A 17349-nucleotide genomic window follows, 5' to 3' on the forward strand; every position below is an offset into this window, starting at 1 on the left:
TAAGGAATCTTCCCTAATTTATTCTTTGAAGCAAACATAACCCAGGTATATCAGCATCATTAGTCAACAGAGACATGCAAATCATGAACCACCATTACCTCTCACTAGTATGGCTAACATAGAAAGAAACTTAAACCCAGAAAACACCGAATGCTAGCAAACCTCACTGCCACTGAGTCAATTCTGCCTCGTAGTGACCCGATAGGAAAGGGTACAACTGTACCTGTGGGTTTCTGAGACTAACTTTTTACGGGAGTAGAAAGCCTCGTCTTTCTCTCAAATGTTAACAAGGATGTGGTAAACTTGCTGGTAGGATGCAAAACGGTTCAGCTTGTTTACCTTGTACAGCCCATTCTGAAAACAGTACACTTCCTTCAAAAAAAACCACCCTAAAAATAGAACTAGCATATGGCCCAGCCATTCCACACCTAAGTACATACCCCAAAGACTTGAAAGCAGAGACTCACAAAGAGACCTTTTTTGGGCAATGATCATTCCACCACTATTCACAATAACCCAAAGGTGGCTACAACCTCAATGCTCACCAGCACATGCCTGGATCAATAAAATGTGGTGCCTACATCCCACGGGAAAACTACTCAGCCCTTAGGAGAAACGAAGTCTTGATATAGGCAATAATACAGACAGAACTTGAATGGATAAGATGGATTGAACTCAGCTTGCAGAAAGTGGTCTGCCTCGACCATGATGTTGAATGAAATAAACCAACCACAATGGGATAAATGTTGTCTGACTTTACTTATATGAACAGACCAGGAAAGGCAATGGCATAGAGACCAATGTTCTGTAGCCGTTACCAGGGGCATCGGGGGTGGTGGTGTGGGGGGTGGGGTACAGTGGTGATAGAAATGTTTCATTGATCAAGTGTAGAGTTGCACAGCTAATTATCATTGCTGTAAATTGTACACCTGTAAAAAGCTGAGTTGAGAAAAGTTGGCTGGGAGATATATTTACAATAATATCAAAAGAAAAAAGGGGGAAAAACTACTGAAGCTGCTTTTATACATACTTCATAGGATGTGGTTCCTTGGTTTTGAGGTTGAAGGGCCTGGTTTCATGGGACATCCCCGTTAACTGGCCGAATCACGTGTTTAATGCATTTTTTCAACCACATAGTTTGTTTGTGCCTTGCCCGGGGTCTTGAAAGCCTGTAAGCAGTCATCGGAGGCACAAGGACTGGTTTCCATTCCGTTGGAGGAACAACAATTAGGAAAGCAGGAAGAGGAGGAGGGAAAGGGCGCTAACTCCCTCCCTTGGTCACGAGACCAGAAGACCGGCTTGGTGCCTGGCTGCATGACCAAACATTTTGATCAAATATTCCAAGGAGAATTCTGGTCAAAAGGGGGAAAATGCAGGACAGAATTTCACCTTTCATAGACTCTAGACTTTCTGGAGCCATGGAGGGTGGATGGACTCCTGAAACGATTGCCCTGAGAAAATTTTTACACTTCAAATTAATAATATCCCTTGAAGTCATCTTAAGAGTGAACAGTGGTTTAATTTAACTTGTAAAAAATGGGTTGTCTTGATCATTATGCTCATGCAATAACTTTATGGGATCAAGGAAGGGGAGGCAAGTCCTCAAGGAGATGGATTGACCCCGTGATTGCAACAATGGGCTCACGCATGGGAACAATTGTGGGGAGGATACAGGACCAGGCAGTGTTTCCTTCTGCTGTGCATATAATCGATATGGGTCAGAACGGACTCGATGGCACCTGTCCGCAACAACAACATGAACTCCAACTGACAAGCGCAACTCTAAAGATTCGCTTGGAGCCTTCGAGTGAGCTTATGGTAACCAGGTAGGAAGGTCTCATCAAAGCGGGGTGTGGGGGCTGCACAACCTCATATCCTAGACATTGGGGGCTTGTTTATGGAGAAACTTGTATTGGCATATGTTTTTGCTGAGTTTATGCTCAACAACGAGGACAACATCGATAAAATTTGGGGACAAAATAAAGAGAATGTGTCCTATGAAACATGACTGGCCCACCTAAAAGGACAGAGAGCTGAGACTTTATTGAGCTTGCAGGTTAGAGGGCTGTGTTATGCCTACTTGCTAATAAAATCTGATCTAATAAAGGTTCATATGAGTGTCGTGGGCAAAAATGCTATATTGTAGGTAACCTTAGACAGTTTGATAACTTTCTCAAGGTTACAGAAGCTAGGTGGGACATTTGAAGTCTGAACCTCAGTCTCTCTGCCCCCAAAGCCCTTCTCTCCCCACTGACTGATTGCTGCTGAGGAGGACTGAAGGAGACAGTGTGGTGTCTTGGAGATCAAAGGCAATGAGCACCACACTCCCCAGAAATGATGACTCGGGAGGATCGCTTCCCATGAGGAAGACATTGAATTAAAAGAACTCTCATCCAGGGATGATGGGGACCTTCACCTCTGATTCTTACAGCTCCAGTTTCCCAAAGTGAAACCCATGAAGATGGGTTAGTCTTAGCTTTGGCTTGTACCTAATGCACAGCCAACACCATCTGTCTGTCTGTGTTACACAGGGTTCTCTAGAGAAACAAAACCAGGACACATGATTTTTTATAATAATATATATAATATATATGTAAATATATATATAAATATGTATATATGTATATGTGTATATATATAAATATATATGTGTAAATATATATATATATAAAACCAGGACACATGATTATATATATATAATATATATATGTGTCTATAGAACAGTAAAAATGGCTCAGTGCAACTCACTTCCATGAGACAGTTAATACACTAGCAATGCTTCAACTCACGAGGGCTGCTGGGTGCAAGTCAAGGAAGCAGATAGCTGAGTCCTCTGTAGAGCAATTCAGGCCATTCAGCCACAGGCAGCAAACAGCAGGACAGGTCACCAACAGTCAGCCAGATGACAGGGTCCAACAGTCCCCGGCTCAAGTGATGTATACACCAGCAGTGTGGTGAAGCAGGTCTTCAAGGAACCTCAAACTATAGTGACACAGTCCACAGGTTGAGTGTCCCACAGGTAGTGTAGCTCGCAAGTTGAGGCAGAGAACCAGTTAAGGCAGCCGCACACTGGTCTGATCATCAAAGAGCAAGAGACAAGAAAGGCGAGGCTTGCTGAGCCATTTATCTCTCTGCCCTTCAATTAACTGCCCTTCAATTAATCTCACATGTGTTCATTGGCCAGGTTGGCACAATAAACCTACCTATCACACTATCTGTGGAGCTGTGCATGTTACTCGAATGCTGCACATGCCTCTGCGGACCTTCCACATCAAGATTCAGAGGAAAGCCCTGATGATTGGCTTCCAAAAATCAGCCCTGGGGGGAAGCTACTCCTTGTTCTGGAATGACCGTCCTTTTGATTTAATCCCTCCCTTCACTGAAACCATAGGTAGTTAGGAGTTCAGTGGCTCGAATCCCGCAAGGAAAGAAGGTTGGCAAGATTTGATCTAAGAAGGAGACTATCTCAGATCTCCTGTCTCCTCCAGTTTAGGGCCTTTCCTCATCCACACTCTAGAGCTGCTGTTGTTGTTAGCTTCATCCTTGACTCAAGGAGACTCGGGGCCTGGCAGAACACAGCACTGCCCCGTCCTGTGCCATCCTCAGGATAAGCCATGGGACGAGTTGCTGTGGGCACCGGGGCTTTCATTGGCTGCTTTGTGGACGCAGAGCCTTGGGCTTCTCCTCTGAATGTTCATGCGGAAGCTCCACTGGAGCCTAAGCAGCATGATGGCAACATGCAATCCTCCCATGACAGATGGATGAGGGCTGTGTGTTGGGTTCCACCCCAAACCAAGACCAAACTCCCTGCCATTACATCAATGCGGATTCCTAGCGACCCTACAGGACAGGGTAGAACTGCCCCCTGAGGTTTGCTGAGACTGGAACTCTGGACAGGGGTAGAAAGCCCTGTCTTTCTCTCAAGGAGTGTCTGGTGGCTTTGAACTGCAAGCCTTGTGGTTAATAGCCCAACCACTATGCTGCCCAGGCTCCGGGAAGAAACGTGGATCTCCACATCAAGGCGAAGCTCCTTTGACTGCACCCCAATGCTGCTCTGGAGCTCCTGCTGCTGAGTCTAATGTACTCCTAGAGATGCTGCAGCAAAGAGTACCCTGCTCCCCAGGGTTCCCAGGGAGGCAAGCTGCCACTTGGTTTTCCTCTGGAGAGGCTGGTGGGTTTGAATCACTGAACTGGACCTGCCTCTGGTTGTGTTGGGGCAGGAGCGTAAATGAAAAGAGCCATTCTTCAGGTGCAAGGTAGATCTTCCCCTTTTATTCGTACAGCTGAAAGATCTCAAAGCGAACATGTTAGAGTGTTGACGTGAATAATCAACCTTTATCACAGTGGTCTGGAACCGAACCCACAGATCTCCCAGCTCTGCCTGTACAGCTACTTCCAAACAACTCAGAGGTGAAGCGACGTGCGTGTGCTTCAGGAGATGCCAAATGCCAGCCCCAAAAGGAATCCCACCATCGCTCACATGCTACGGCCAATGCCGACACCTGCCACCTTGGCACCCTGTACACAGAAGCTACATTTCCCCACCAGCCCTTGATGGAGGTCTGATTGTGCTTCTTAACAACAACAACAACAAAAATCCACCACACTGTGAGGGCTGCCTCGCCTCCGTCTGTCCGGTATTGCCTGAAATCTGCCGCAACTGCAAGCTACACCTGTTCATGAGCCAGCCCAAGCACCTGGGGCCAGGGACAATGCAGTAGGTGGATGCCAAAGGCTGCCAACCACTTTGCAAAGGAAAAAACGGAATTGTCCTTATCCTGTTGTAGCCTTAAAGGAAACAAAAACAAAGAACCAGCAAGCATCTGGGAAGCAAAGGACCTTCATTTTCCATGCAAAGTTCCCATTTGCATTTGCTCTGTGGAAAGAGGGGGCAGCCCACCCCCTACCCCGATCCAAGTGACATCATTTTCTGTGGGTGAAGCACACGTTCAGGCTGCACAGGATGTGCTGTGGGTGAGAGGGCTGAACCAAGTGCCAGCCACTCTTCTGTCTTGCTTTCTCAGTCAGCTCCCCAATCAAGGACCACTCTTCCAAGGGTTGCAGCTTCCCCAACTTCACCGCGTCTTCTCTGGACACTAGACACCCTGGAGTCAGAAGAGACCGGATCTTGGCGGAGACCCTGCAGCTTCATCCCTGCATCACTTCTGGCAAGGTGTTTCACCTTTGAAAGTCTTCATTTTCTCCTTGAAGAAAAGGGGTGGGGACACTACCTCGTTCATAGCCCTTCTCTGAGAATTGCCAAGGGGTGGGGACACTACCTCATTCATAGCCCTTCTCTGAGAATTGCGGGGAAAGAGGTCCATATCGGCAATGAGCTTCACGCAGTGCGAAATACACGGTAAACGCTCGTGCAAGGAAGCAGCAGCAGCATCAGTGGTAATAGCACTGATCGCGACATTAGGATGATTAATGGTTCTTCTGACTTCTGAATTTGACTCCATGTTTCAGCTACTATGCGAGATGGTGGAGGGAGGGAAAGGTAGCTAAAGAAGCGAAGTTTAGACTTAGCCAAAGCAGTGTCCATCTAGCCAAATACATGTTTCTTCCAATGTTTAGACCAAGGCAGAGGGGGATAAAGGCAGAAATCTGGGTTTTGAAGTCATGGACTTGATGTTTGGGCTCTTCTGCCATTTGTAGCCTACCACCCACCTTCTTCAAGCCATACATATCTCATCCATAGGCCATTTACTGTCTCTGCCCCTCCCTGAAGTGCTGGCAGCAGAATGGAGGCGTATCATCTATCATCTTATTGTAAAAGCGGTGACTAGTTAGAGAAAATGAGTGTAAAGGGGGCCATGAGAAAAAAAATGATTTAAAAGTATGACTTTTAAGTGGAGTTTCTTTATTTTGAACATGATATACAATCACTGTACTTAAGGAAAATGAGAGAACTGAAATAAGACCAAGGGGGCAAAGTTGCCCACCATCTCTCAACCCAAAGATAAACCACTGCCAACTTTCTCATTTTCATCCAAGGAAACTGTCCTGGCTGCAAGGTTGATGAGGTCGGACAGCAGGCCACCTGGAAAGAAGATCTCTGGACATGGAGGCCGCTGCCATCTGTGGCCAGTCATGTGGTCATTGTGCTGGTGGAAGTGGAGAGCCCTGCCAGGTGACAGGCCTGGCTTCCTGCGGTGACTTACTGTCAGCACAGTTCCATCAGCCTTCTTGCTGCACAGAAGTAATTCTACGCTCCACCCCCACCAGGAGGGCAAGATGGGCACACAGTGACAAGCTGATCTAAAAGACTCTTTGTCAAAAGGGCATGTTGTGGGTGGCCCTACTCATTACTTATCCTCATGAAGAAATCGCTGAAGACATCCATAGTAAAGTGTGGTGAGGAAACCAGATGGTGCCTGGCTATCAGAAAGACTAGTGCCTGGGATCTTAAAGACGTGCCTTTAAACCAGCAGCTACTAAGTGAAATATCAGCTAAGTCCGCATGGAAGAAGCACACCAACCTGTGTGATCCAAGGGTTGTAAATAATAAAATCTAAGACCAGAGGAGGGAATGGTAGTAGAGTTTAAATTCTGAGCACCCCGTATACAGAAGGTTATGGATTTGCAGGGTCCCCACGTGGATTAAGCTTCTGGAGCATCCTTTCTGATCACAGACCAGGGATGCGAATAGCCTTGCTGTCAGAGTCCATTGGAAAGTAAATTACTGCAGATGGAATTAGGTTAAAATTTAATCTTTTGTTCCCTTTTGATCCATTTTAAATTTGTTCCAGTTTAATATTTTCTGCTTTCTTTTCAATTGAGTTTTTCTCACTTTTATTTTGTTATTGTTGATGTTCTCGCTCTCTCTCTGTCTCTCTCTCTTTGTGTATGAAATCCAGGATAGGTAAATCTATAAAGACAGCAACTGGATTAATAGTTTCTTAGGAGTATGGCAGGGAAGGTTGGGGTAAGGTGACCAGACATCCCACTTTTGGCGGGACAGTCCGACTTTTGGTGTTTTTAGAAAGTCCCGATTTTTTTGAAAGAATGCACGACAAGCTAGGGAATGGTCTATTTGGTCCATATAGACCAAATTTTTAATCAAGACCCCTCCCTCCCCCAGTCAATGGTGTCCCGCTTAAAATCTGGTCACCTTAGGTTGGGGAGAAATAGAGAGCTAATAATAGTGAATACAAGAAAGAAGAAAACGTTATAAAATGGATTGTGAGGATGATTGCACAACTGTCTCTTATATGATTGAACTACTGAATTGAACGGTATGTGAATTATATATTAATAAAACTTAAAGGCATGTCATGGTTTTCATCTTGTGTCAACTGGGTCTTTTTATCTACGGTGCTCAGCTGTTTGGCCAAATATTCATCTATGTGTTGTTGTGAACACTTTAGAATTTACACTCAGTAAGCTCTAAGCAAATGTCATTTCCTTTTGTAATGTGGGTGGGCCTTATCCTTTTGTAATGTGGGTGGGCCTTATCCTTTTGTAATGTGGGTGGGCCTTATCCTTAGAGCAAAAATAGAGACTTCTCAGACTATAGTGTCAACTCGTGCCCAAGTTTCCAGCTGGCTGGTCCACATTACAGATTTCAGACTCAGGATTGCTGGGGTTGCCAGCCTGCCACCTGACCTTGACCCTTGCTACCTCCAAAACCTCCTTTGCTAGTCCCTTAAATCCCCACCACCACCACCCCTTTCTCTCCTCTTTCTCTAGAGATCTCAGTATCTTTTCAATACTGATAGAGGCCGGAGATAGGTGAGAGGTGACCCGGGCTTGTGGGTGAGGATAGAGGAGTCTGACTCATAGAAACCTTGTCTAGCAGAATAGAACTGTTTTTCCGTGACTGTGAATCTTCGCAGCAGGAGACAGACAGCCTCATCTTTCTCTCGCAGAGTTGCTGGAGGCTCAGAACCACTGATCTTCTGGGTTACAGCCCAATGGATAATGCACAAGGGAAACAGAGCCCTTTCGCACCAAGGATGACTTACAATTCTGACTGCTCTCTAAACAGAAGGGACACATTTGGACTGGACTGTGGATTCTGTAGGCGAGGTCTCTCCCCGTAGTGGGCAACCGAGGGAAGGTCAGATCGTGCTGAGCAGCTGCTGACAACCGTGAAAAGGACTGATGGCTATGACAAAGTCTCTCCACAGAGAGCATCAATCAAGGAGGATGACTGACAGCAGAGTAAACATGTTAGAGCTGCAGTAATTAGGAATATATTAGCAATTAAAATAAACTTATTATCATTAGCAAAATTGGCAGTTCCTTGCAACTTCCCCAGGGGGCTCATTTCAATGTTACCGTGGAGGAGGTTTTGGGAGCTGCAGTTTGCATTTTGGGTTGGGGTGAGGGTGGGAGTGGGTGGGGGTGGGGTTTCTTATCGATGGGATCGTCCTTGGTGAGCATCGTTTCCAAGGACAACCAGAGATCCCAGGATTCCCAGCAGCTGAACCTTGGTGTTTTAATACTAAACCCCAGGTGCTGTAGGCCCACTTCTCCGGAAACATTAAAAAATGAGCAGATGAAACTTTTGAGTGTAAATAAGTTATGTTAAGCCTTCAGCACCTGCTTGTCTACCAGGAAGTGTAGGGTTATGTGAGACCCCCTGGCTTCTGAGCAGATGACAGATCTGGGACACCGTGGAAACCACCCTTTCCAACTGCACCATCTGCCCTCAGTGGGACCGTGTGCTAAGATTTGACACAGACACAGGGGCAAGAGGGAGCACTCCGTATCCTGCATCCTTGGGCTCTCGCCCATCTCTCCTCTAGTGGAGTGGGCATCTTTGAGCGTCACTGTGCTTCCGAGTTGGGAACTGATCTGTCCAATGGGGAAAATCATGCTACTTGCTTTTTAGAGTCTATGGGGGTGACTGGGTGCTACATCTTCAAAACACAAATTGTTCACCTTTAGTGAGCGCTTCCTGTATACCAGAACCTCTTCTAAGGTTTGGCGTGTATTGTCACGGTTCCTCTGCACAGTGGCCGGCCGGGGGAAGTCCTGCAGTAACTATTTGCTGGTGGGAGGACGAAGGAAACGGGGAATAGAAGGGAAGGAAGAAGTAAGAAAATGGGTGGAGGAAGACGGGAGGGAGGAAGGAATGGACTGAGGAAGGGCCTGTCTACAAACTTGAAAGCTTGGCTTACTGGTCTTGAAGTGACAGAAAAGAAACGATCCTCATGGAACAGGAAGACACCTGCAGTGGGGTTTAAGGACAGCGCCAGTTACACATCCTGAAAACGGAAACTTCGATAAGAGAACGGAGATGGGAAGGGGCGCCCTTCTCTAGGTCCATGTCCCTGGTGTTTCTGCACACCACGCTGGAGGACGGTGTCCACTCACTGGTGTTTTTAAAGACCCACTTAAGAGCTGCTTCCACTGACACAGACAAGATGTTGCCCTAATGGTTCAGCAAGCCCACCCCGCTCCCCAGCCTGCGTCTGTTTTGAGGAATGATTTGCATAAACAGATACATGCCATGCCTCTGAAACGATCACATTCCGTTGGAAATGAGCTGTGCCCCACTGGGAGGTGTCGCTTTGTGATTTATGTCTCAGTCCCCTTTCCTGTCAATGGAGCGTAATCAGCACAGTCCCTTGTACACCCGTCCTTCAGGCCCTGCTGGTCCCTTGGGGCTGAGAGGCACCGTGGCTGCAGTGTTCAGTTGAGGAAGGACACTGCACAGCTGGCCACGACAAGTGATGGTCCTTCTGCCTTTTCGTCCAAGGTCCTTCCAACTGAGTGGAGGTCCATCCTGTCAATACCCTGCCACTGGAGAAAAGATCTCATCCTGGGCTGTGTAGACAGGGTCCCAAGACTAGGAATTTTCCCATGGCCCGAAGGATGGGCCTTGCTGAGCAGTCCCCTAAATCCAAACAAACCGAGTCCCTCCTGACTCATGGTGACCTCCTGTGTTTCAGAGCAGAACTGCCCTAGGTAGGGTTGTAGTCGCTGCCATCACAAAGGAAACAGGTGGCCAGACCTTTCTTCTGCAGTACCACCTGATGAGGTTGAAAAGAACTGTGTGCACCACCTCCTTGAATGTGGACGGCTCTGCAGGGATCCTTCTTAAGTCACAAGATGTAGCCCTGGCGTCCTGGACGACCAAGGCCGTAGAGAGACTAGCTGGCTTTTCATTCATTCATTCAAGACCGATTCATCAGGGCCCGACGAGTGTTGGGAATTGTGCTGAGGGCGAGAGTTCAAAGGTGAAAACACTCCCTCCACTAAGTAGACAAGTACATACCAAAGACTGCAGGCTTAGACACGGGGTGCTGGCTCATCCACTGCCTAATAAGATATCTCACTGAGCTTCCGATTCTTGTCTTAACATGTAGATTTTATATAATTCAATCTGTATAGAGGTGTCATACATAAACTGTCTTGGAAGAAGTACAGCCAGCATGCTCATTAGAGGTGAGGGTGGCGAGACTTCCTCTCATGCACTTTGGACATGTTGTCAGAAGAGACACAATAACAACAACAACAACATAAAACCGCGCTGCCATTGAGGCGATGCTGACTCATTGTGACCCTACTAGATAGAGTAGAACTACCCCCATGGGCTTCCAAGAGTGTAACTCTTTAGTAGAAAGCTTCATCTTTTTCCTGTGCAGTGGCTGATGGTATCAAACTGTTGACCTTTCGGATGGCTGGAAAAAGACATGGAAAAAGATGGTTTGACACAGTGGCTGCAGCAGTGGGCTCCGACATAGCAATGGTGAGGCTGGCACAGGACCGGGTGGTGTTTCATTCTATTGTCCACAGGGTTGCTATGGATGGCATCTAACAACACCAATCTAGAGGTGAGAAATCATCCATCTCTAGGGCCTGCTGCGAGGCTTCATTAAGACCTTCAGGGCACTTGGGCAATGTTGAGCATGCAATGCTTGAAATAGCTCGGAGGTTTCCGTGTGACAGCTCCACTGTTGTTTGGAGAGTCATAAGGCCCCTGCTCCACGGGAAAGACCCCCGGCTTCTTTGAGAACTAGAGGGCTGAGGAGAGAATGGAGCTCAAGGGTAGAAGCTCAGAGCCAAGGCGTCAGGTACCTGGCTTGCAATTGCTCTTGAGGCCTGGAATTGCTCCAGAGTTCTGGGCTGTCCACCGCTGGGTTTTCCTGACTCAGAGGTCCATGCCCTAGATACAGGAACCAACTGCTGTCAGTAGTTGAGCAGCTCTTTTGGTTGGACTTCTCCCCAGTACCAGGATTCCTCCACAAGCTAGGTCCTTTTTAATTTCCATGTCAGCTCACTGTCAAAATGCCCAAGGCGACACGCAAAGGAGTATTTGCTAAGGAGCCCTGGTGGGGCACAGTGGCTTATGCACTCAGCTTCGAACCACAAGGTCAGCAGTTCAAACCCACCAGGGAATTGACCGATGGCGGCGTGGGTGTGTTTTGGTTTGAAGGCCTTGAGCTAGTACAGGGAGCGGTGGGCAAATCCAGTCCTGCTGGCTCCAGAGGGCAATCGATCAGCTACAGAGGGAAGACGACGTGAGACTCAGAGTCAGCAGGGAGAGTTCATCATTAGAGAGGCTCTGGTGCCGCAGGCAGTGGCTTAAGGTCGCTGGTGTTAGAACCAGCCCTGAGGGAGAAAGGCCTGGTGATCTGCTTCGCTAAAGAGTGCAGCCTGGGAAGGCTACAGGGCAACTCTACCAAGGGTTGGAGGCACCTGCACAGCAGGTGGTGGATGGATAGGCATGCTGGCGTATTCATCTGGTGAACTGCTGGATGGAAGAAGAAGCGGTTCCTGGCAGGTCGAGGTCGAGAGGGGCAGGGAAGAGGGGCAGGTTCACGCTAGGGATTCCTTCCACGCCCGGTTTCCCTTGTTCCCCTCTCTGAAAGGCAATCACGGCGCGCCCTGACCCCGCGCGGCCGCCGTAGAGTCCCCCGTTGCCATGACTCCCAGGGTGCTGCGCCGATCCACTAAGCTGGGACCGTGAAAGGCAAGAGAAATCTCGGGGGTCGCGCACAGGCTGAAGCCGATCGGAGGGGCGCCATGGGCCGAAGTAAGCACATCTTCCCTGCCGCCTTCCTTGTCTCCACTCCGGCACCGTCCTGGACGACACTGACCCGTGACCTTGGCCTGGAGCCCCGCCTAGCTGGTCAGCCTAGCCTCGGTCGTGCACCAGGCGCTGGAGTGGATCAGTCGGCCGGTGCAGGTGCCTCGGCTGGCCAGCAACCTGGCCCTTTGAGCGCTCCAGCTCCTCGTCTGTAAAATGGCCACAAGGGTTGGGTGAGCGGGGTGCAGTGGGCAGTGGGGGGGTGAAGGGGGGTGCCGAGGGCGGTGCGGTGGAGCGGGGTGGGGGTGGGGGCGGGAGGCATCTCAGATGCTGGGCCCCGTCAGGGTCACCTGGCGCGCAGCGTGGTCCCGGGCAAGTCTTACTCGCACGCTCTTGGAGAGCAGCCTTCAGGGTCACTCAGTAGGGCAGGGTCGCCTAGTGGTTAAGCGCACCGGTGTCCCAGCCAGGTTTGAAGTCGTAGTTCTCTTGCCTCCTCGCCCTGAGACTTTGAGAGGGGAACTTCACCCAGATAGGGTCTCCGTGTTCCTATCTCCACATTCAAGACAACAGTCGTTTTGGTTAAATGGATAATTACTCTCCCGGGAAGGATGCTCCTAGCACTGTGGTTAAGCGCTCTGCTGCTAGTCCAGAGGTCTGCATCCTGATGCGAGGGGAGAAAAGTCTGCCATCTCATCCCTTCAAGATTGAAATCCCAAACCAAACCTGCTGCCGTCATTCCCAGCTTAGAAAGCGCCGTGGGGTGGCCCGAACAGCTCCAGCCGCAACCCTCCTCTTGGCTGTGGTCTGTTCCTGATGAGTCAGCAGGTGTGTCCTCTGTGCGGATGAGCTCATCCGAGTCCCAGGTGCAACTATAGGAGGGCTCTGCTGCATCCCCTTTAAACTACCAGAAAGGAGAAGCGTCCTGTTCAGTACCTTGCCCCCGTGATGTGACCGATCAGCACTGAAGCTGAGATGCTGACCCTGTAGTCTTTATAAGGTTACTCCAAATCACATCAGAGGAAACTTTGTTTCATATTACATTTACTTCCTTCAAACTCACTGCCATCAAGTTGATTCTGACCCACAACGACCCTATGGTACAGGGTAGAACTGCCCCTGTGGGTTTCTGAGACTGGAACTCTTTATCGGAGTAGAAAGCCTCCGATTTCTCCTGTGGAATGGAGGGTAGTTTTGAACTGCTCACCTTTAGGATGGTTGCCCAACTCTTAACCACTGTGCTTTTCAGCTCATCTTAAATATGCAACTGCCACTGGGCCCCATCCACCCTCCCGCACAGCCCTTAGATTGTAGACCTCTCCAGCTGCTCACGCCGAACCCTGTGTTTCTTGTTTTTGTTAAGTTGCATTCGATTGCTGAGTTCGGTTGTGTGCCTTTAGCCTTTAGCTTTTTGAGATGGGTCATGTGCTAGATATCAGGTGTTGTGTTCTTCTGCCCACACTTTCTGAGTGTGTTTTATGAACAGGTTTGCTTTACCAGGAGATGTGGTGCCACAGTTAAAGTGCTCGACTGCTCATCCAAAGCTCTGCAGTTAGAACTCACTAGCTGCTCCCCGAGAGAAAATACAGACGGCCAACTTCCTTAACGACTGTCGTTGCCAGGTACCGTGGAAGGAGCCCTGGCAGCCTAGTGGGTTATGCATTGGGCTGCTAACCTCACTCGTGGTCAGCAGTTTGAAACCACCAGCTGCTCCTTGGGAGACAGACGAGGCTTTCTACTCCCATAAAGGATTACGTTCTCAGAAACTCCCAGGGACAGTTCTACCCTGTCCAACAGGGTCATTGTGAGTGGGCATCGACTCGCTTTTGAGAGGTGGTGTGAAGTCCGTTGCTATTCTCAGTGACCCCATGTACGGCGGAGTGAAGCACCCACCAGCATCCCTGCACCAGCGCCCCTCGCAGTGGTTGCTCTACTAGAGCCCATTGTTGTACCACCCTGCCAGTCCCCCTCGTTGAGGGCCTTCCTCTTTCTCGGGCCCCTCCACCTTCCTGAGCACCATGTGCTTCTCCAAAGACGGGTTCCCCTGCGAGCATGTTCAGGAGACAAGTCTCACCACTCTCTCGCTTCTAAGGGGCGTTCTGGCCGACCTTCTTCCAAGGATGCATTGGTTTGCTCTTCAGGCAGTCTGTGGTGTTTTCCATATTCTTCACCAACATCTTAAGGGAAAGGCATCGGATCTTCTCTGGCCTTTCTTATTCATGGTCCAACGTTCACCTATGATTTTATTAACGGAAACAGCTTTAAAATGGGTCACAAGAAAGATCAAATGATAAGACATCGCATTTTAACCTAACTGCCACAATCTGCTTTATAGTGTTTCTGTCTGATAACAGGGCTATTTGCACCCCTTGACTATAGTCTGGGGAGATTCACCAGAAGCTTAATCCATGTGTGGACCCTGCAAATGGATTTGGGGCTTCCACTGTCATCCATAGCCTTCTCCGCAAGCAAGGTACAGTGAACCCTCGTTTATCGCGGTTAATCGGTTCTAGACCCTACTGTGATAAATGACATTCCGCGAAGTAGGATTCCTTATTTGTAAATCAAATATTTTCGTAGTTCGAGCATAGAGGACATGAAAAAACACCCTTTAGTCACCATTACACTCATATTACCCAATTTATTAAACGAAAAAGGGAAAATACAGTAAAACATTTTGGACGTTACAATTATCATTTATTATTTATTATATTATTTATGGCATCAAGCGTGTACAGTATGAGCCAATCAGTGGCAGTAATGACAGAGCATGCGCTGTTACGCAAAAACCACGATAGAGTGAAGCCGCGGAAGTCGAAGCGCGAAGTGGCGAGGGTTCACTGTATTCAGAATTTAAGCGCTGATGCCACTCCCACTTTTAGATTTGGAGTATATTATTTACAATCCTTGAATCACAGAGGCTGGTGTGCTTCTTATCTGTGGATTTAGTTGAAACTTCACTTAGATGACTGCTTATATGAAAACAAGCCTTTAAGACCCCAGGCGCCAGGCACCATGTAGTTTCTTTGACACTTTACTCTAGCATGCATATCTTCAGTGACTTCTTCATGAGGGAGAACATCAAGCAGGGCTCTGTCATAAGAACTAATTGTTCTTAGATTGGAGCTGGAATTAAGTGCAAGCCCCAGATCCATTCTGCGTCTCTGGTTTATATATGCATCTGGTTCACCTTAGAGACATTATTTTTGTTAGAGAACATGATCAATCATCCCCCTGGGGCATCACTTCCACTGCCATCAAGCCAACGCAGACTCAAAGAGACTCTGTAGGACAGAACCAAACTACCCCTCTGAGTCTCCTCAACCTTCCCCTGTGGAGCTGGCTAGTGGTTTCGAACTGCTGACCTTGATATTAGCAGCCCAATGTGTAACCACCATGCATGGAGAGCATCATTAGTTTAGCCAATGGTGTAGAATTTAAAACACTGTTAAGAAAAGGAAATTATATGAGTATAGGCCCGCTATGAACCTCAACATGTAAACTGTTGACTTGTACAGATTTAACTCTTCAGTGACTGGTCACTATTTACACAAAGATTTGCTCTATCACCAACCTCCACCCCCCCGCCACCCTGTTGTGTAAATACTGTCTAATCACTTAAAATGAAATTCTTGATAAGGACTTGACTCCTTTCTCTGCTTCTGATGATGTTACTTATTGATCCAGTTATGAGGATTTTTACTTTGTGCTGAGACACAATCCATACCAAAGACTAGAGTCTGGTTTTCATCGGTAAGTGCTTCAAACTCTCACTTTTAGCAATGAAAGTTGTGTTATCTGTACACTGCAGGTTGTTAACGAGCCTTCCCCCAAGTCCAATGGCTTGTTCTTCTTCCTATAGTCCAGCTTCTGCGATGATCTGCTCAGCATACAGATTGGAGAAGTGAAAGACTGCAGCCCAAATGGACCCCTTCCTTTCCTGGTTTTAAACCACGCAGGATGCCCTTGTTCTGTTCAAACTGCTGACTATTTGATTTACGAACAGGTTCTGTCTGAGCACAATGAAGTGTTCTGGAATCCCCATTCGTCACAGTGATATCCAGAATTTGTGATGATCCGCACTGTCAAATGCCGTTGCATAGTCAATTAAACAGAAGTAAACATCTTTCTGGTATTCTCTGCTTTCAGCCAAGATCCATGTGACAAGCGTCGAAGATATTCCCTCATTCCACTTCCTCTTCTTTCCAGTTCCTGCTGCAACTGGTTTTGAATTAGCTCCAGCAAAATTATATGTTCTTGATGTTAATGGTATTGCTCAGTAATTTCCAAGTTCTGTTGGATCACCATTCCTTGGAATAGTCTCACCTATGGGTCTCTTTCGGGTGATTGGCCAGGTACCCATCTTCCAAATTTTTTGGCACAGACTAGTGAGCACTTGTAGCATTGCCTTCATTTGTTGAAACGTCTTGATTGTTTTTCCATTAATCCGTGGTCTTTTAATTTTGTTTTGCCAGCGCCTTTAAGTGCAGCTGGGACTTCTTCCTTCAGTGCCATCAGTCTCGGTCCCACACTCCCTACTGCAATAGTTGAATGAATGTCAGCCACATGCTTATGGTACAGTGAATCTGTGTATTGCTTCCATCTTTTTATGCTTTCTGGACAGTCTAATGTTCTGTCCGTAGGTTCCTTCAATACAGCAATTCAAGGCTTGATTCCCACCCCCCACCCCTTCAGTTCTGTCAACCTGAGGGTTCCAAGCCTATTCTTCTAGCTCCAGGTCTTTGCACATTTCACATAACACTTTCCTTCATTTTCTTGAGCCACCCTTTGAAATCTTCTGCCCAGCCATATAGATGACAGTCTTGGAAACTCCGTGGGCCAGTTCTGCTCGGTCCTAAAGGGCTACCATGTGTTTGAGTGGACTCAAGGATAACAGGTGTGGCTTGGGTTGGGTTTTGGCTTTACAAGGACAATGTTTGCTATATATAAAAAAGAACTTCTAAGAAAATAGCCTCAAGAAATTGTGCTGCTTGACATAGCAAGCCCATGTGTAACATTTTGGAAGTCAGTGAACAGCTTGGTTTTGGAGAGAGGGGTTGGATTTGATTTGATATGAACTGGTTACTGCACTGTTGCCCTTGTTTTAATCACACTGAAAGGGGTTTTCATTTAGACAATGAAGTTAAGATGGAAGTTAGATCCTTCGGCAGTTTTTCTATGTAGAAACTGTAAGAGGGGTGGTTGAGCAAATATCGTAACTTTTAGCACATCAAACGATTGGATTACTGCATTCATTTAATTTAACCTGAATCAGTCACTCATGCACACTTCCTCGCTGCCTCCTGGTTGATTCCAATTCATAGTTACCCTATAGGACAGAGTGGAATTGTCTCTGGGTTTCTGAGGTG

The 17349-nt window shown here is 47.7% G+C and overlaps 1 protein-coding gene across 1 annotated transcript in view; it reads left to right on the plus strand.

The window, feature by feature from the left end:
* The first annotated feature begins 11923 nt into the window (after positions 1–11923).
* DNAAF11 (dynein axonemal assembly factor 11) overlaps positions 11924–17349 on the plus strand; it is a 66467-nt gene continuing 61041 nt past the window's right edge. Inside the window, exon 1 of the mRNA XM_004697644.2 lies at positions 11924–11989. Within this exon, the coding sequence (XP_004697701.1) occupies positions 11980–11989 (10 nt within the window). The 5' untranslated portion in view covers positions 11924–11979. The remainder of the gene's footprint in view (positions 11990–17349) is intronic.

The sequence above is a fragment of the Echinops telfairi genome, unplaced genomic scaffold (assembly GCF_000313985.2).
Source record: "Echinops telfairi isolate 266 unplaced genomic scaffold, ASM31398v2 ScPeMD7_1;HRSCAF=3_0, whole genome shotgun sequence".
In the NCBI taxonomy this organism is placed as follows: Eukaryota; Metazoa; Chordata; class Mammalia; order Afrosoricida; family Tenrecidae; genus Echinops; species Echinops telfairi.